The following is a 21,409-nucleotide window of genomic DNA, read 5'->3' on the forward strand; positions in this document are numbered from 1 at the left end:
TGGCAATTAAAACATATTGCATTTCTTTGTGCTTTTTCTCAAGCATTTGTATCTCCATTTCAAAAACATAAGATATTATCAATAATGACATCAATTATAGATGTCTTTTTTTTATCTTGTAATTATAGTTATTAAACTTGCATAAATCGAACAAAAATATACTCTTTGCTACCTGCAAATATTTTTTTCCCTTTTATTCTGCCATTGCACGAGCTATAGAGAAAAAAGAGGATGAAAAACAATATCAAAAGAAAAATAAAGAGGGTAACGTAAATCTCCTCGGTCATTAGAGAAAGAAACACAAAAATTATATGTGAAATTTTAAAATAAATCAAAAAATAACTGGTGAAGAAAAAGAGTAAAAATAACGGTACAATTGTTTGGTTGGTAACCATCCAAACAAAATTCTACATGCCGAGGTAACCTACAAGTCGTTGAGGTAGAATGGTCAATACTGGGTTAAGTTGCAAAAGAGTGAAATTGAGTTTTGTTTAGCTTCTTCTAAGTGGATTGATTACAATGAACTTCACACTAAAACTGAGTACTAAGTAATATAAAATTGAACAAGTGTCTTTGCTAAAACTGAAACATTGAATTCTGAATAGTTAAAAAAATTTGAGTTCGTAGGATTTTCTAAGTTGTTGTGTTGTTTTTTCTTCTTAGAATTGATCCCTTTATATAGCATGAATTAGAGTTTCAATATTGTCTCAAACAAATTATCAATGTATCTTCCTTGCCCGAGGTCAACATAGATCTTCATAAAAAAATAAACTTTGATAGATACAGTTTAGGAATATAATTGTTGAAGTTTGATTAATTCCAAAACAAATCTTCAACCAAATCATTGAGAAAGATTTCGTACGAAAATGTTTAGATAACACTTGAAAATAATTCTGTTTGAATCTTCTGAGTGTATCTTCCTTGCACAAGCTCAATAGAGATCTTCACAAAAAGATAAACATTGATAGATACGGTTCGAGAATATGATCATTTAAGCTTGATTAATTTCAAAATGAATCTTCAACCAAATCTTCTTGAATGATTTTGTGCGAGAATGTCCAAATAACGCTTGAAAATAACTCTCATTGACTCTTCTTTCATACGCTTGTTCAAGAGCAGCGATAACATATCAAAATCAATTATTGGACCTTCAGAATCACGAAACATCTCAGTCACCATCAGCATCGAATTTTCATAAGAACCATTGACTTTCTTCATCATAAGATAACTTGATTATCAGAGTCAGATGTTATGTTGCTTGGTTCAGGTAGTCAGAGGCAGAGACAAAATTGCATGACTTAGAATTAGTGGCAAGTGCAACGTCACTCTGTTGAATCTTCAGATCATTTTGCGTATTAGAGGCAACATCTTGGGACAAGTTGTAGTCTTTAGAACAAGCAGAATGTGAGTTTCCGAGAAAACTCAAATAGAAGCTTCAGAGTTGCTGTAGTGGGTGCTTTAGAGGCATGCTTCAAACTTCAAAGGCAAACACACAGAAGCTTTAGAGGCACACTAGATAGACGCTTCAAAGACAAATCTTCAGAGGCAAATGCACACAAAACAATGCGTGTAATAACCAAAGTCTGAACAGTGTGTTGACTTCACTTGACTCTGATGTGTTCATTTACTTTGGCATCTTCGTTTCCTCTGACATATTCACTTCCTCTAATATTGTTTCCTATGTTTCCTGGTTCTATTTACGACATACTCAATGAAATTATTAATGTAATAAATTTGTCTTATAAAATATTTTTGTTATCATCAAAACATGTCCAAAGAATTATTTTTAGAACCAACATAGTTCCAATTGTTGTTTTTTTTTTTTTTTTTTTATCTTGAAGGGGTAGAACTTGAATGTTATACCTACAATTACAACACTAGCAAAAAAAAAAAATAAAATAAAATAAAACTCAATTATAGTTATTAAACTTGCATAAATCGAACAAAAATATACAACTCGGTAACTGTAAACAAAAATATTTTCCTTTTACTTTGCCATTGCATGAGCTATAGAGAAAAAGGAAGATAGAAAACGATATCAAAAAAAAAATAAAGAAGTAATGTAAATCTTATCGATCATTAGAAAAAGAAACACAAAAGTTGCATGTGAAAGTTTAAAATAAATTAAAAAACAATAAATGAAGAAAAATAATAAAAACCACGGAACAATTGTTGGTCAATAACCATCCAAACAAAGTTCTACATGCTAAGGTACTTTCTCAAAAGTATATTGTATATTATTAATTTCGACTATTATCCCTATAAAGGGAAAAAAGTGAAGAAAATATGGTTTTTTTTAGGTTTAATTGCAGTTTTGGTCTATTTATTTTAGCTGAATCGCGAAAGTAGTCTTTCCATTTTGTTTCTCCCCACTTTTGGTCCTCCAAACACCATTTTGATCCAAAACTTGATAAAATTTCATTTTTTAAAGTCATATTACACTATTTATGATCATAGATTTCAGGTACAATTGTTGTACATGAGATCTTGAGGCATTGTGTGACTTAAATAAATGCAAAAATAAAATAAAATTTCATCAAGTTTTAGACTAAAATTATGTTTGGAGACCAAAACTGGAGAGAAACAAAATGAGGGACTACTTTCGCGATTTAGCTAAAATAGTGGGACCAAAACTGCAATTAAACATTTTTTTTATTATTATCAAGAATGGTTAATTGTGTTTTTATTTTTATTTGTCTATAATGGTTCTTAAATTCCAAAAAAAAAAAAAAAAACATTTTTTTGTTGTTGCAATAGGCGCAAGAGACGTTGCTACAAATTAATGTCATAAATATAGAATCAATTAACATATTATGATAATTGAAAAGGCACCTTGCACATTAAACCAATATTTGCATTCTTTCAGTGAAAACAAGCGCTAGCGTGCTTATGAAGATCGTTACTTTAAAAAAAAAATTTCCTTCTAAATAACAAATAAAAAAATAATGAAAATTACTACTAATAGAAACATTATATAAGAGATAAACACTATAAATAAGTGACAAATATCACACTTGTCATAAAATAAACTTTGGTTTTATTATAATGTATAGATGTATAGATATCATGATTCATAAAATACTCTTTTTTAACACATATAAAATACTCTTAAATCAATATAAGTTTTATTTTCCCATAACTTTTTAATTATTAACAAACAAGTTTTCATGAATTACAATTTTAGAATATTGTCAAAAAAAATTCCATGAATGAGATTAATATGGTTGGTACGTGTTTGAATGAACAATTAGTTAACTAATTACATTGGTTTAGGTTTCTTTCTTTGAATGAACTGCAATGATTTATTTTATTTCAAAAAAAATAACTAATTACATTCTTGTTTTTCTTTCAGATTCAAAATAAATATGGTGAGGTGGTGAATGTTTGTTTAAAGAGATGAGCTAGAACAAAGTCCTCTTTGAGATTTGTTCATAAGGTGTTAACAAAATGGTTACTTTTTTCATAAGGTGATAACAAAAGGCTTACAATTTGGTGAGGGATTTGTGAATGCGTGTGACCATTTGTGAATTCGGATTTGTATTAATCTGAATAAATGATTAAATTTTAAATAATATATCAACGCTCCTTTCAATCTAGCCAATAATTATGTAGCAAGCATTATTAATTAGAATAACAAAAAAGAGTAGAATGCAAATATTTATAAACAATGTGTGGGACATGTTTCTCGGATGAGTTATAGTAAGGAGTAACAACAAGCAAATGCAATTAAGCAAATTGAAAGCAACCTAACATTGGAGATTATTATATAGGACTTGAGTGTGCAAATAAAATACATGAGAGTGTTCCCCTTAGTGTTTTTTCAAATGGAATTTTAATTGTCTTGCCTTTTTAGTGACAATGGATATTCAATATATTAGTAATGGTAGAATGTTTATAAATAGGTTATTAGTCTTACATTTCTCACCTAATATTTTATATACATTATTTATAGTAGAAAAGTGAAAGTTTAGAAGAACCAATAATATAGAAACTAAAATCTTTTTCTTTTTTGCAACAATGACTAGTAATAATTATTTTGTGGGTCTAATTTATTCCACATTTGATTAACTAATGTTTCTGATTTTAAATATGTTAGTAAATTTGATTACATCTTCTATTAGACATATTATAGAAAATCAGTTATATAAATTAAGTATAATAGTTAGTTAGTTAGTTATGTTAATTAGTTGTTATAGAAATTTTATGTATTTTTAGTATTTATTTCTACTAAATTTTGTTATGCAGGTTGAAGATTTACTTAAAATAATCTCTTGCATATTTAGATTATTAAGTTGATGATAGTGTTATTCATAGTGAAAAATCATATTCCCTTAACTGTTTTCATGATTGTAAAATTATGATGTATCCACTTATAATAATTTATTTGAAACTCGTCACCTTTATTTAATTTATTGGAGTATTTGATTCTTCAATTTTGTAATTGTTATTTGTGTTTTAAGAGAATGAAAGTTGAATTATACATAAAGCACTAACGTGTTGATGAAGAAAAATTGTAATGGGGGAATAAAAAAAATGCTTTAATATTAAAAAAAAATTCAAAAAAATATTGAGATAGAAATAATATAACCGAATAATTACTTTGATATCATATAATTTGGGTAAATTACATTCGTGGTCCCTTAACTTAATTTCAGGTAACGTTTTAGTCTCTTATCTTTTTTTTTTTCCGATTTAGTCATTTATTCCTAATAATATCAAATAAAGTATGAAAATATGAGTTTATTTGAAAATTTGCGTTACGGATTTGATGAAATTTGTATTATATTGAAGAATATAATTAATTTTATGAGTTTTGATTGATTTTTTTTTTTTGAATTTTTGTTTAAATAAGGATAACGTTGTTGAAATTTTAAAACATAAAATATCAAATTGTCATTTAAAATTAAAATAAATGACTAAGTCGGGAAAAAAAATAGATAAATGACTAAAATGTTACCTGAAATTAAGTTAAAGGGCAATTTAACCCATATAATTAGTAGAGTAGTTTAATACTTTCTTCCCATAGAAATATGGCTACTTTTCCACGGTCATAATATATTTTTCAGTGAATCCATCACCGGTCTAAAGTATTAATCCTCCAAAGTTGATAGTATCAAATAAAATATTAATTATTTAACTTTACTATATATAGCTAGTTCACTATTCAACTACTATATATAGCTACTTCCCTATTCAACTAACTACGATATTTTGGGTGGTTGTTTAAAAATGATTTTTATGAAAATTTATTTGAAAATAGTATAAGTTTTTAGATTTATTTGTCATCAATTAAAAAAATTAATAATTAATAATTTAAATATTTATTATTAAGAATTTAACATGATAAAAATTAAATTTTTTTAAATGATTTTTATAAAAAACTTTTCAAAATTATTTTTCGTTTGAATTATTTTTTGAAATTTCATTATAAAAAAATATTGTAGAAAATAAATAAAGTACTTAAATTATAGTTTAAGATAAACTATTTAAATTAATTTTTCATTTGAGGTTATATTTTTAAAATATTATTACAAAAAGACAAAATACAAAAAAAAAATCATTTAAAAAAAAAAATCTTAAGCATCCATATTATTTATCTATAAATTAAGAAAAAGTATAGACTAACAACCATAAAGCTACTTTTTCTTATGAATGAACGACGCAACTGTTAGTAATCACACTCCAATTGAGTGAAATATTTAATTAAGCTCACTAATTAAATGGGCCAACTATATAACAAAAACACAATTATTAAGTCACCTACCATCCATTCCATATAAAGCTATTGTAGGTAATCAAGGATTGTCTAGATTTTATGAGGCTGAATTAACACTACATCGGTTGTTCACGGTTCGGTTCAAAGGTCAAAATATCATATCATTTAAAGATAAATCTAAATATAGTTTGGTTAGAATAAGATATTTAAAAAAAATCTGATCCGAGTCAATTATACAAATAGTTGAATTGAGATTGGATTTTAAATATCTGAATTACAGTAGTAAAAATTTATATTAATATTATAAAAATATAATAAAATAGTATGTTTATGCAAAATTATTACATATAATACACTATAATTATAGTTAAATTGTACTTTTTAGTCTTATATGTTTTATTCAATTTTCGAATAGGTCTTTTATAATTTTTATGTATTTATGTTTTTGTGTGTCTGTAAAATCGTCATTTTTTGTTAGTTCCGTTAAAAAAAATTCATGTAGCCGTTACAATGATAACGTGTGTATAAACGTATTGGTGTGACAAATTATAAAAGTAAACGACACTTGATATTTAAGTTTTAAAAAATATACTAATGATCATTTAAGTGTAAACTAATTTTTGTTCCGACCTAATCTTCATCTTTTATCTCTTAATCATCTTCCTCTTCCACTCAATCTTTAAAAAAACTAAAATTCAAATTTCATAATTCCAATAAAAAAAACTCAAAACGTTAGACCATATAAATTAAAAAAAAAATCAAAATAATAAATTTATCATTCCGCCAAGAAGGAAAAATAAGTTGTTGTAAATAAAGAGAAATTCATCATAATTCCACTAAAAAAATAAGTTGTTCGTATATACAGGAACTAGATAAAACATAAAGTATTAAGAATGCAATTTAGCTTAAATTTATTAAGCTAAATTATTTTCATAAATATATTAAGCGTCTAATTATCAAACAAACTAAATCACCAATGAATTATAACAAAGTAAAACCAAATGTAGGGTATTTGACTATTTGGTATGTAACGTGGTTGTTGACTGTAAGCGACGGTCAACAACAAGAAGTCTACAACCCATGCACCTGCTTATAAAAAGGAGAACCCCTGTGATTATTTTTATGTGTAGGAAAGAGAGTTACATATAGATGGTGTAGAGAGAAAGAGAAAGGGAGAATCAAAATGGATAAGAGGTGGTGTATCTTGTTGGTTTTGGCTATGGTCGTGGTTACAAGTGCAAGGAATGTGCCGAGGGAAAGCATTGGTTTGAACAAACAAAATTGCACATTTGCCAGTCATCATGTTAATCAGAGTCATCCTCCTAGTCATAGTACTGGAGGCGGAAGCGGAAACGGTGCAGGTGCGGGTGCAGGTGCAGGTTCTGGTGCAGAAGCTGGTGCAGGTGCTGGTGCAGATGGTTCGGGTTCAGGTGCTGGTGCAGGTGCTGGTGCTGGGGCTGGTGCTGGTGCAGGTGCTGGTGCGGGTGCTGGTGCAGGTTCTGGTGCAGGTGGCGGTGGTTCAGGTGGCCATAATGCTTCTAATTCTGGTGGTAGCGGTGGTGGCGGTAGTGTAGGTGGCGATAATGATGCTAATTCTGGTGGTGGCAGTGATGATAATGATGCTAATCCTGGTGGTGGTGGCGGTGATGATAATAATGCTAATCCTGGTGGGGGCGATGGTGGCGATAATGATGTTAATCCTGGTGGTGGCGGTGATGATAATGATGCTAATTCTGGTGGTGGTGGCGGTGGTGTAGGTGGCGATAATGATGCTAATCCTGGTGGTGGTGGTGGTGATAATGATGCTAATTCTGGTGGTGAAGGTGGCCATAATGGTTCTAATTCTAGTGGTGGTGGTGGTGGTGGTGGTGGTAGTGACGATAATGATGCTAATCCTGGTGGTGGTGGTGGCCATAATGGTTCTAATTCTGGTGGTGGAAGCGGAGGCGGTGGCGGTGGTGTAGGTGGCGATAATGATGCTAATCCTGGTGGTGGCGATGGTGATAATGATGCCAATCCTGGTGGTGGCGGTGGCCATAGTGGTTCTAATTCTGATGGTGGAGGCGGTGGCGGTGGTGTAGGTGGTGATAATGATGCTAATTCTAGTGGTGGCGGTGGCCATAATGGTTCTAATTCTAGTGGTGGAGGTGGTGGTAGTGACGATAATGATGATAATCCTGGTGGTGGTGGTGGCCATAATGGTTCTAATTCTGGTGGTGGAGGCAGTGGTGGTGGTGTAGGTGGCGATAATGATGCTAATCCTGGTGGTGGTGGTGGCCATAATGGTTCTAATTCTGGTGGTGGTGGTGGTGGTAGTGACGATAATGATGATAATCCTGGTGGTGGTGGTGGCCATAATGGTTCTAATTATGGTGGTGGAGACGGTGGCAGTGGTGTAGGTGGCGATAATGATGCTAATCCTGGTGGTGGTGGTGGCCATAATGGTTCTAATTCAGGTGGTGGTGGTGGTAGTGACGATAATGATGCTAATCCTGGTAGTGGTGGTGGTCATAATGGTTCTAATTCTGGTGGTGGAGGCGGTGGCAGTGGTGTAGGCGGCGATAATGATGCTAATCCTGGTAGTGGTGGTGGTCATAATGGTTCTAATTCTGGTGGTGGAGGCGGTGGCAGTGGTGTAGGCGGCGATAATGATGCTAATCCTGGTAGTGGTGGTGGTCATAATGGTTCTAATTCTGGTGGTGGAGGCGGTGGCAGTGGTGTAGGCGGCGATAATGATGCTAATCCTGGTGGTGGTGGTGGCCATAATGGTTCTAATTCTGGTGGTGGTGGTGGTGGTAGTGACGATAATGATGCTAATCCTGGTAGTGGTGGTGGTCATAATGGTTCTAATTCTGGTGGTGGAGGCGGTGGTAGTGATGTAGGTGGCGATAATGATGCTAATCCTGGTGGTGATGGTGGCCATAATGGTTCTAATTCTGGTGGTGGTGGTGGTGGTGACGATAATGATGCTAATCCTGGTGGTGATGGTCATAATGGTTCTAATTCTGGTGGTGGAGGCGGTGGCAGTGGTGTAGGTGGCGATAATGATGCTAATCCTGGTGGTGGTGGTGGCCATAATGGTTCTAATTCTGGTGGTGGTGGTGGTAGTGACGATAATGATGCTAATCCTGGTGGTGGTGGTGGTCATAATGGTTCTAATTCTGGTGGTGGAGGCGGTGGTAGTGGTGTAGGTGGTGATAATGATGCTAATTCTGGTGGTGGTGGTGGTGGTGGTGACGATAATGATGCTAATTCTGGTGGTGGTGGTCATGATGGTTCTAATTCTGGTGGTGGAGGCGGTGGCAGTGGTGTAGGTGGCGATAATGATGATAATCCTGGTGGTGGTGGTGGCCATAATGGTTCTAATTCTGGTGGTGGTGGTGGTGGTGGTGGTGACGATAATGATGCTAATCCTGGTGGTGGTGGTGGTGGTCATAATGGTTCTAATTCTGGTGGTGGAGGCGGTGATAGTGGTGTAGGTGGCGATAATGATGCTAATCCTGGTGGTGGTGGTGGCCATAATGGTTTTAATTCTGGTGGTGGTGGTGGTGGTGGTAGTGACGATAATGATGCTAATCCTGGTGGTGGTGGTGGCCATAATGGTTCTAATTCTGGTGTTGGAGGCGATGGCAGTGGTGTAGGTGGCGATAATGATGCTAATCCTGGTTGTGGTGGTGGCCATAATGGTTCTAATTCTGGTGGTGGTGGTGGTGGTGGTAGTGACGATAATGATGCTAATCCTGGTGGTGGTGGTGGCCATAATGGTTCTAATTCTGGTGGTGGAGGCGGTGGCAGTGGTGTAGGTGGCGATAATGATGCTAACCCTGGTGGTGGTGGTGGCCAGAATGGATCTAATTCTGGTGGTGGAGGCGGTGACAGTGGTGTAGGTGGCGATAATGATGCTAATCCTGGTGGTGGTGGTGGCCATAATGGTTCTAATTCTGGTGGTGGTGGTGGTGGTAGTGATGATAATGATGCTAATCCTGGTAGTGGTGGTGGTCATAATGGTTCTAATTCTGGTGGTGGAGGCGGTGGCAGTGGTGTAGGTAGCGATAATGATGCTAATCCTGGTGGTGGTGGTGGTCATAATGGTTCTAATTCTGGTGGTGGAGGCAGTGGTAGTGGTGTAGGTGGCGATAATGATGCTAATCCTGGTGGTGGTGGTGGCCATAATGGTTCTAATTCTGGTGGTGGAGGCGGTGGCAGTGGTGTAGGTGGCGATAATGATGCTAATCCTGGTGGTGGTGGTGGTGGTGACCATAATGGTTCTAATTTTGGTGGTGGAGGCGGTGGCAGTGGTGTTGGTGGCGATAATGATACTAATTCTGGTGGTGGTGGTGGCCATAATGCTTCTAATTCTGGTGGTGGCGGTGGTGATAATGATGTTGGTGTTGATGTTACTCCTGGTGTTGATGTTGGTGGTGAATGAGGAATATTTAGGGTTGTTATTGGTGGAGGTGAGAAAGGAGTTTCAGGTGGTGGAGTCGGTGGTTTTAGTATTGGTGGTCTTCTTCAACCTTGACAGTGCTATATGTCTGTAGTGCATTTCCACTTCCTACCATAATATAAGAATAAGTGCAGAAAAGGATCCATTGTTTTGTAATGTATCTATATATATATATATATATATATATGTGTTGTTCCTTCTTACTTAAGGGATATCACACGGTATTTCACATGCAAGTATATTCATTTGTTGAACACAAAAACTTATTATAATATGTGCATCATTCATTTTCTCTATACCACTTATTCTTATCTTACGGGGACTTTTTTAAATAGAAAATAAGAGTATATACTACATTGTCGTACATTAGCTTTGCCAACACAGACAACCTATATTGTTTATAACTTATAAGTTTATACTTAAAAAAACAAAACAATCTATTTGAACACTTTATGTGATAATAATAATAATAATAATAATAATAATAATAATAATAATAATAATAATAATAATAATAATAATAATAATAATAATAATAATAATAATAATAAAGATTGATATTATTTTTGGTTGATGTGTAAAAAAAAGTCTTTCGCAAAGGAATCAAAGCTAAGCGCAGCAAAGGCTTAATATGGCTTGCTCTGCTTTGTATAGAATCCAGTCTATTTCTTGGAATTGCTTTTTATTGGCAAATGTAATAATTTTTGTTTAAAGCAGTTAATTAAATTGGTTAATAGATTAGAGTATTCATTGTACTCCTATTGTAGTATTTGTTTACAAAAAAAAATTTTAAATAAATACGCATTATAATTCTCTTTTAAGATATGTACAATTTAAAATTAGTCAATATAAAAAATTTTCGTTGAGATGACGAAATTATGAAGAAAATAAATAGGAGAGAAAATTAAATATATGTAAAAATTATTTAATAAAATAAAATAAAAACCAATTTACAAAAGTGATTTTGAATTAAAAAAAAATAACATTAAACTAATATTCTTAAGGAAAAAAAAAAGGGAGACGACTAGGTTTAGAGAGAATCGGGTGCTTACATCTTAGGGGCTTAAACATCACCACAGACCACTTATCAATTATCAATTATCATCCACATTTATATATACACAATTATACAATTATGGACTCAAATACATACATAGAATATAACAATAAACTAAACAATTATTACAACATGATATCAATTTGTGACAGCATAAAATAGTTATGAAAATGTTGAAGTAAAAACTTATTTGAATTCCTTATCGGTAGTGATACGAGAGTTTGTATAGCCAAAAAGTTGTAATATTGAGCTTGTATCAGCTCAAAATAAAAAATAAAAAATAAATAAAAAAACCAACGTAATTCATTTAATTTGGATTTGGCTGAGATTTTTCATACACTTATGGAGTTATTTAGTTTGGTAATTCTAACCCCACAAGTAGTGATAAAGACGTAACCCACCTATTCTACTTTTAGAACAAACATTCCACTCATTTTGGTTTGATTTGTGTAATAAGGCTCCAAACAAATTAATATCATCACATAAAAGTATGAGTAATTTTTTGTGTACGTACGTGTATACCTATATCACACCCCCCCTAAAAATATACATTGCATATGACTATACTCTACAAATTAATATAATTAAAACAGAAAATTAATTAATCATTTTTGTGACACCAAAAGGGACACTCACTGTATAAAGACATCGATATATAAAAATACGGTGTTTTATTTATATGATTATATCTAGATTTATGTCAAAAAAATAAAAAAATAAAAAAAATCTGTAAGTACATCTGTAAATAGTGGTGGTTGACAGCTAAAAGGATCTGCAATGGCATTGAAGTTCATTTACTTTTAACTCAACCACCCAACCACATCTCCTTTTTAAAAGGAGAGAACCCTCGTTGTTGTTTTAGTATAATATCTACTTTTGAGTATACCAAATTAAGTAGAAGGTTGTTTAAGAGGTAAATGGGTAAGTTTTGTATGATTTTTGTGGTTTTGGCTCTCACTGCACTGCTTTCATCAAGTGCTGCAAGAAATGTGCCTGCAGGTTTGAAGGACCAGAAAAACATTGTTGGTTTTTCAGGAATTGGTAACAATGGACTTCCTTTTGGAGGTGTTAGTGCTGATAATGGAAATGGTTTTGGTGGTGGCGTTGCTGGTGGACTCGGCGGTAGTCCCGGTGCCCTCGGCGGACTAGGAGGTACTACTGGTGGCCTCGGCGGACTAGGCAATATTGGTGGACTAGGCGGCTCAACTGGCGGACTAGGCGGTACTGGCGGACTCGGTGGACTTGGCAGTATCGGTGGACTCGGTGGGCTTGGTGGTGGACTTGGTGGTTCCGGTGGTGGTCTTATTCCTCAACCTTGAGTGACACTAATTAAGGATTTTTAAGTTATAAGTAGTATTTGGATATTTCAAGAAAATAATTAATTAATGGCATGGTATTATCACAATTAATGTTTTAGGGTTTTATAATTAGATTTAAATTTTTCGCCTAGAGAGAGTTCTAGCTACGTACTAGTTTGTGTTGTAGTGTATGCATGTTTACTTCTATTCTAAATGCAAGTTTATTAGTTAATGTCAAAAAATGAAGCATATATATAAAATATTATATATTGCATCATATGTAATATATGTGTGTGTGTTGTTCTCTAGAACTTACTCCTATCTTATTTTCGGTTGAACATATTTGGCCAAGATAATAAGGCATTTAGAAAGTTGAACAAGATGTTTAAATGTACGTAAAGTTTATATATGCTTAATTAATTTGTCTTTCCTCTCCAAAAAAATTGAAACTTCGAAGTTCAAATGCTAAGGCTTTTATATTTAGATACAATTTGTAGGTAACTTCCCTCAAATGAAGCGTCCAAATTAACAAAATATTAAGGAGCAACATCATCTTCAATTAATTAAGTCAGTAGTTAAATGAAGTTTTTATTACAAGAAAATGAAGTTTATATATAATTAATAATGACACACACGGTGTTAAAGTAGTACATAAAATGGATTACGAAGGTTGTAATGAAAAGACAATTATCCGATAAAATTGATAATAAATATATAGCATACCCTAATTAATCACGTTAACTAAGGCTAGAAATTTGGAATCCTAGGAAGTACATGCATTCGGACGCATTGATGTCCGTCTAATATTTGATTAAATGGTGCAAATAATATTAATTTTAATTTTAATTATATAAATTTAAACTGTTTAATGTTAATCGAACGATTATTAAGATTTTAATTGTGTGGTCACCGATAGTAAGGGAGTTGGATCAGTTAGGATATGAAAAAAACAAAAAGAAATTTATTCTTATTTATTAGAAATGCAGAGATTGAGAAATTTAAAGTGAAAAAATCAATCCATATCCAAAATTAGAGGAAGATAATAACATTTTGTGAAACAACTGATATTTTTACATTCTAATTTTTCTATATTTATCCAACATCTCATTGTTTAAGTGTATGGATGTTTATGAAACATTTTTAAATAAATTTTTTTTATTACATATACGTTTCTCAAACATTTTATAGCCTTTGTGTACACTATATTTTTCAAAGGAAATACTTCGCACAAACCTCTAATACAAAAATATAAAAAAAAATATATATATTAAGATATAAACTTTTTTCTCCTTTTTTACTTTATTATATAATATGAGACTTTTTCGGTAAGTTGGTTCAATTTCAATGGTTCCAACATAAATACATCCAACAGCATCTTGTTGAACAATGTACCAAAACTTTACTCCATTGTGTTAATAATTGGATGAAGATATTTTGATGATTAAATGCCCCCTAATGTACGTAAAAAAATATCCCTGTGATAACTGAATCTTCATTGAATTCTTCTGACATCATAGTTTCCCCCCTGCAGCTTAATTATTTTGAAACACTTGCTCACTCCTAACTAGCCTGCATGAGAGCATAAAAGTCTAACAGTCACATGTTAAGTAATGTTTTTAATATGTATGATCAGCATAAGCACATTTTAGTAGTTGGATTCCACGTTTAATAATATAGGTTAAATGGTAATTAATTAGTGGACATGTTATGTTTTACACAATTTGAAGGATGCTTAAGTCCTCTTATATCATTCTAACTAAATTTTGGTTATTAACTTTGTTTTTATGTGTTAATAAACACGTCATGAATATCAGTACATTATTTATTGTGAGCATTTGCAATTAAAGGGGGGAACATTTTCATTTCCTTGATTAATTTCTCAATAGTTTAAGGACCAGAGAAAACATATATTTTTTATTTTAATCCTCCAATTTTTTTAAAAAAAATAGTATTTTTATAATTTCGAGTTTTGTTAAAAAGATGAGTAAAATTAATCAAAAATTATTTCAATTAAAATTTAAATTCTAATTTTCTCAAATAATTTATATTTAATTTAAATTTAAATTTTTTAAAAAGTGTAAAGTGCAAAGACTAGCCAGATATCCGTGTTTTATGTTTTTCAACTGTATATTTATTTATTTATTTATTGTTGTGAGGTTAAGTATGAATGATGTTAATTAATAGGGTTGGTAAAAAGTTTGAATGAACTTTATACCCAAAGAATGAAGAGTTAGCTATCTGTGTATGGCAATGTCATTTATATGATCCAACTAGCAACTGCCAAAGATGCTTTTAGTAGTAGTTAGTCAGTAGTACTTGAATCAGCACTACATTGGTTAACTAAATAATAACCAATTAATCATCACCTACTCTCATTTCCATATATACTACTCCCTTCCGTAACTACTTTTTAATTCTTGTCTTTTTTAAAATAAATGTTTTGTTTATATATTTATTTCTACTTTTTTAAGTAATACAATAATAAATTTTCTTTTCCTTATTTCAATTAGTTCAAATATGTCTTACTAATATATAATAAAGTTTTTCATAAACATAACTATGCACTATCGTGATTGATTAATTCATGATAATTCCAATCTATTGATGTTACTAACAAGAATTTATGATACGCATGACAAATATATATGAATTACAAATTAATTAATTAAAACAAGTTTATTTTGAAATTAATTAGACATAAATATACATTTGATTACAGGGTGTTTCTTTAATATCTCTACTATAGATAACGTGAAGAAAATATGTGTGTTAGTTCAAATATGATATTCATTAAACAATTCATTATAAAAAAATATGTATATAATTATCATTGTGTCTATATTATTTTAATTATAATTTATTATACAAATCATAAATGAGACAACTATTAATTATTGCAATATCAATTATAAATGCTAACAAGTGTCCTTCTTATTATAGTTTTTCATGAGAGTAAGGATTTTAGAATGATTCAATTTTTTTTCATGACCCGTAGTGCCTTACCTATTTGTTTATAGTCATTTAATTGGTAGGTTTTGGACCTTTGTAGTTGTGGGTCAAAGTACTGATTTTGGATTTGGGAGAAACAGTTTGTCCAAGTTTGGTTTGTGAGAATTTGAAATCATACTCCACATCTTAAGTTTTACACTATATTTTACAATTTTTTGAATGAATTTCTAAAAATACGATTATAGAAAATAGAAAAATCTTAAATAAATTTGGTCTGTTTTTTATACTTCACGTCTATGTTTTCTCTATTTATTGAAAAATTTTAAAAATTTTATGTGTAAAATTTGTTTTCTATTTTTTTTACATACCTATAAAAAGTTTCTCAGTTTTTCAATGAAATTTTTTGTATGAAATTTTTTTTCCTATTTTTTTACATACTATAAATTTTTAATATGTAAAAAAATTCTGGTATGTTAATTTCTAAACTAAATTTTTGGAAGAATAAAAACTTCATATTAAAATTTTTGTATTTGTGTAAGGTAAAAAATTAATTCAAATATTTTCAATGAGAAGAAGTGAAAATAATAAAAGGTAAAATAGATTTTTCAAAAAGCATGAAAATAGGAATCAAAGTGTGGAGGGTATGAAATATGATTTTCTTTCATTTGTTGGTCCAAACATCAAAGCTGAAACAGGTTGAATATAGGCCCGAATATGAGGGCCCATATATGATTTTACTCCAAAAAACACTTTCCGTAAACTCTAATAAATGAATTGACCCAAAAAGAAAACTCTAATAAATGAATGGATAGCTTTTTCTATCACATATTATCAAAAGCCTCCAAATAAATATTTAAATTTTCCAATTCAGACACGTATTAAAGGTTTTTCAGAAAATTAGTATTGGGAAAAAAGCAACAAAATAATTATTGTAGTTAAAAATTTCAACCAATTTGGAATTCAGTTAAAATCCATCGGTGAATTAAGTCAAATCTTATAATTCAATGTTATTTTTTATATATATCATTAAATCCTAATTGAAATTTTAAATAGTTAATTTACCTCACCTTAATAATACAATGCAATTTAATGTCTATTCCAACTCTAAAAAAATATGTAAACAATAATGAATAGTTTTGATTAATGAATAATTTTTATTAATGAATGTATTTTGGTTTAACTTTATGAAATTTAATTGCGTAAAAAAAATAAAATTTAATTAATAATTAAAATAAAACAAAGTTAATAAAATAATTATTATTGAATTACTAGTATTGTATTTTTTAATAAAGAAAAAATCAATTTCATTCATATTTTTTAAAGAACATTTAAGTTCTATTTGATTAAAATTAGCAAATAACTGATAAAATAATACATTTACAGATTAAGAAAATATGTAGATGAAAATAGAAACTTAGATTCTTTTTTATCAGTTAAAACAAAATATTTATAATCACTTGATTTACAATTTTTCTCGCCTCATCCAAAAAAAATTATGCCACTAGTTCCTAATAGTAGTCAAAGAAACCCTTTAGAATATCGTCAACATGAGATTTTTTGTTGTTTGTATTTGCAACAACAAAATTATATATAATATATTTTATATGGAAAAATATCTTATTTTTGTGTGAAATCTTATATCATAAACTTTAATTCATCACTTTATATGTATAACTAATTTGTAATATAAAAATATATTATATTTTTCAAATAAAAAAGAAATTTAAACATATTTTAATATAAAAAAATTATATATTATATTTTTTAAATTTTAAATTTATTTAAATCTAAATATAATTATAAATTTAAATAAAATATTATAAATATATTTAAATATATTATTTTCAACAATAAATATGTATAAATTGTTGTATTTAACATAAGAGGTATATAAATTTGTGAAATAGATCTCATTTATATATAGCCATTAGCCCATATAGATTGATTAGAGGTGAACAAAACTCAGTTTTGAATTAGAACCATTTGAAAACTGAATTGAATTAGTTTTTAGTTTAATAAAACTGAATCGAACCGGTTTTCTGTTAAAAAAACTAAATCGAACTATTTTATAAATCGATAAACTGATTTATTACTCTGATCAAACCGAACTGGTTTTAACTTAATTTATTTGTTTCTATAAACCAAATTTTACATAATTACTTATAAAAAAATAAATTCAATTTTAATTTTTTTCGAACTAAAAATCTATTAAATTAGATTAATAAATTGTTTAAAAAAATATTTTAATTTTTAATTTTTATAAATTAATTAAATTAAAAAAAATTCAATTCAATTCAATGATGTAGTTTGGTTTAATTTTTTTATTTCTTTTAACAATCTTAATAAATATAGATAAACTTTGTTTTTACTTTATTTTTTATTTTTTAGAGGAGATATTGATTACTTGAGTGGTAAGATTGGTGTTATTTTTTTATATAAAAGATTGTACTAGTAGTTTGTTTATTTATTTATTAAAAGAAAAACTGAAGTTTGTCCGAAAAAGTAAGAAAGAAGAAGAGTGTGGTTGTACGAACTTCACAAAAGATTCAAACCCTTGACACTGTGCGAAATACTCCCCACCTTCTGAATCTACAAATCGACGATGGGTCAAGGAACTCCCGGCGGCATGAACCGACAAGGCCACCCCGGCGATCGGAAACAAGACGGAAGCGACAAAAAGGAAAAGAAATTCGAGCCAGCAGCACCACCGGCACGTGTAGGTCGAAAACAACGAAAACAAAAGGGTCCAGATGCCGCATCTCGTTTACCGACGGTAACTCCGGTGTCGAAGTGCAAACTGAGGCTTCTGAAGCTAGAGCGAGTGAAAGATTATCTGTTAATGGAGGAAGAGTTTGTTGCTTATCAAGAGCGGCTAAAACCTCAAGAGGAAAAGGCTGAAGAAGATAGATCTAAGGTTGATGATTTAAGAGGTTCGCCTATGAGTGTTGGTAACCTTGAAGAACTTATTGATGAGAATCATGCTATTGTTTCTTCTTCGGTTGGACCTGAGTATTATGTTGGAATTTTGTCTTTCGTTGATAAGGATCAGTTGGAGCCTGGTTGTGCTATTTTGATGCATAATAAGGTATGTGTGTTTGTTAATTTGTGGAATTTTATGAGAAACTTTTTGAAATTGTGGATTTAGGGTTTAATTTGGAGGATGTGTTATTTGTTTTTGAAGGGATGGTTTAGTATTGTTTTTTTATGATTTTGTTGGAATTAGATGCTTATTTAGGAGGATCGCAAGTTCTATACTTATGATTTTTGATTATAAGTCCCTATTTGGATAAACAATTTAGCCAAGTACTTAATAGTTTAAATGCATATCATATAAGTGCTTATGTATATGCTATTTATGTAACAAAAGATAAAATAAAGTTAAACTATGTAAGTTATAAGTTATTTTCATAAGCTCTCTCAAATAGTCTTTTAAGTGTTTATCTCAATAGATGAAGTTCAAATAACCCAATCCAAACAGACCCTTTAGTCTCATTTTGGCTCATTAGCTATGCTTGACGGAACTAAAATGTGGGAGGGTTGAGATTTGTGATTGGAGTTTCAACTCAATTGTTACTCTTCAAGTCACAATTTCGCTGATTTTAAAAAACGAGAGTGAGTTGAGACATTAGAGTAATTTGCTGCTTCATACAATTCAACCACGTAATAATGAATGAAAATCAAAATTTTCCATTTCAAATCATTTTGTCTCCCTGTGACAAAAAATATTTGTAACATGAACTTTTGCATATTTGATGTCTAATCTTGGATGTCTAATCTTTTGAATGTTTGGTGCCATTTGGGTGAGAGCATTGGAACTTGTAATTATGTATCTTTTAGATTGTTTGAGCACTTGTGCGTGAGTGTACGAGAAAAGTTCTGGTTATAATATTGTTTATAGAATTAGGTATGTCTTGTTATTGTTCTAACAATTCGATCTAGATAATATAATGAATATGATTGGTTTTCCACAGGTTCTTTCGGTTGTTGGCCTTCTGCAAGATGAAGTTGATCCAATGGTCTCTGTGATGAAGGTTGAGAAGGCTCCTTTGGAATCTTATGCCGACATTGGTGGTTTAGATGCGCAGATACAGGAAATTAAAGAGGCAGTTGAGCTACCTCTGACACATCCTGAACTATATGAAGATATTGGTATCAAGCCTCCTAAGGGGGTCATATTATATGGAGAACCCGGAACAGGAAAGACCTTGCTTGCAAAGGTTTGTATTTATCTGTGTTTCATATTTGTGCTATTGGTGTTTAGATTTCACCACCTCCATGTTATCACTCAATTGTCCTTGTTCACTTTGCTTAACTTGTTCAATAATGAATCAATGGCGTGGAATTTAGAAGGTTGCAATGTAGTTTTTATCATCTGTAAATGTGCACGTCTTTAGAAATTAAAATGCAGTTTGTCCTTTTGACTGTGGTTTGTCAGACACATTTGTAGTTGTAACACACTACTTATTTGAAAAACTGTTAATTCTTTATTGCTTGTAATGTGTTACACAAACACATATGCCCTATCAGTTAAGTCTAAGACATGCTTCTTGTGCCTTCAGGCTGTGGCAAACTCAACATCAGCAACATTCTTGCGTGTAGTTGGTAGTGAATTGATACAAAAATACCTGGGAGATGGTCCAAAACTTGTGAGGGAGCTTTTCAGAGTTGCTGATGATCTTTCTCCTTCTATTGTTTTCATTGATGAAATTGACGCCGTCGGTACAAAGAGGTAAGCTATTGAACCCCCAACTTTAGGATTTATATAGGTGGGCAGTGTAGAAGAGTGATGCATTGTATCACTTCATGGACTCTATGATTTTTTTCCTTGCATTCATGAGCTTAATTTTTTTAATTTGTTACAGGTATGATGCTCACTCAGGTGGAGAGCGTGAAATTCAAAGGACCATGTTGGAGTTGCTGAATCAGTTAGATGGTTTTGATTCAAGAGGAGATGTAAAAGTGATTCTGGCTACCAACAGAATTGAAAGTCTTGATCCAGCTTTGCTACGACCTGGTCGTATTGACAGGAAGATTGAATTTCCTCTTCCCGATATCAAAACAAGGAGACGCATTTTCCAGGTAGACATGACTAATCTTGTGAAAGCAACCTAATGCTGATTTTATGCGATATCTTAATATGCATATTCTGTTTGAACATGCAACTAAATGACTTCATGCTTTGAAATTAAGATACACACATCAAGGATGACATTAGCTGATGATGTCAACTTGGAAGAATTTGTTATGACCAAGGATGAATTCTCTGGAGCTGATATAAAGGCAATATGTACTGAAGCTGGTTTACTTGCTCTACGGGAACGCCGCATGAAGGTCAGAATTTGTTCTTATTTCTATTGTTTATACAATGTAATAATGCTGTCTGTAACTAAGAGGTTGCATCTTTTGACGAGTTCATTTTAATTTGAACCAAATATAAAGCTTAGGATATTATGGTTAAATTTAATTCATTCATTGAGTTCCCATCTTGTCCAATCAATCTTCTGCTTCTTTTTGTGCATTTATCTGTATTCTCTTTTGGTCTGTACTGCATTATATTAATATTACTTTAATATCTTGTTCAGGTGACTCATCCCGATTTTAAGAAGGCAAAGGATAAAGTGATGTTTAAGAAGAAAGAAGGAGTGCCAGAAGGACTCTACATGTGAAATAGCCTCCTCTATTATCCCCGGCCTTTCTTTTTATTTGGTCTTTTAAGTTCTACTTTTGCAAACAAATGGCAATTCGATTGTATTATGAAGTTGAACTTTATACATATGCAGTTGCTCTGGTAAAGTCAGCTGTGGGAGAAATTGAATGTAAACTATATGATTCATTTTAGTTCCACATATTTTCTTTCAAATTTAACTGAATTTGGGAATTGTTTCATATCCTTTTTATGATTCAGGTTTCTATGTTGTTGGATATGAATTTAGTTCACCTAT

At 31.2% G+C, this 21,409-nt stretch overlaps 2 protein-coding genes across 2 annotated transcripts; both read left to right on the plus strand.

Annotated features, from left to right (window-relative positions):
* Positions 1 to 12,073: 12,073 nt before the first annotated feature.
* On the plus strand, positions 12,074 to 12,795 carry LOC101504467 (uncharacterized). The gene has a single exon (XM_004494965.4). It carries the CDS (start codon positions 12,138 to 12,140, stop codon positions 12,537 to 12,539), a length of 402 nt encoding a protein of 133 aa, XP_004495022.1. The 5' UTR covers positions 12,074 to 12,137; the 3' UTR covers positions 12,540 to 12,795.
* A 5,141-nt stretch (positions 12,796 to 17,936) lies between these two features.
* LOC101504787 (26S proteasome regulatory subunit 4 homolog A-like) lies at positions 17,937 to 21,353 on the plus strand. The gene is made up of 6 exons (XM_004494966.3): positions 17,937 to 18,552; positions 19,439 to 19,684; positions 20,027 to 20,196; positions 20,330 to 20,546; positions 20,658 to 20,798; positions 21,050 to 21,353. The coding sequence occupies exons 1-6, from the start codon at positions 18,070 to 18,072 to the stop codon at positions 21,131 to 21,133; spliced, it is 1,341 nt and encodes a 446-aa protein (XP_004495023.1). The 5' UTR covers positions 17,937 to 18,069; the 3' UTR covers positions 21,134 to 21,353.
* The last annotated feature ends 56 nt before the right edge of the window (positions 21,354 to 21,409 follow it).

Source organism: Cicer arietinum, chromosome 4 (genome assembly GCF_000331145.2).
Source record: "Cicer arietinum cultivar CDC Frontier isolate Library 1 chromosome 4, Cicar.CDCFrontier_v2.0, whole genome shotgun sequence".
Taxonomy (NCBI): domain Eukaryota; kingdom Viridiplantae; phylum Streptophyta; class Magnoliopsida; order Fabales; family Fabaceae; genus Cicer; species Cicer arietinum.

Bases quoted from the DNA above. Each gene is read 5' to 3' on its own strand.
- LOC101504467 (XM_004494965.4), top strand. From the start codon at position 12,138: ATGGGTAAGTTTTGTATGATTTTTGTGGTTTTGGCTCTCACTGCACTG.
- LOC101504787 (XM_004494966.3), top strand. From the start codon at position 18,070: ATGGGTCAAGGAACTCCCGGCGGCATGAACCGACAAGGCCACCCCGGC. The intron at 19,685-20,026 runs GTTTGTATTTAT...TTGTGCCTTCAG, and splicing joins GAAAGACCTTGCTTGCAAAG to GCTGTGGCAAACTCAACATC. The intron at 20,197-20,329 runs GTAAGCTATTGA...AATTTGTTACAG, and splicing joins GACGCCGTCGGTACAAAGAG to GTATGATGCTCACTCAGGTG.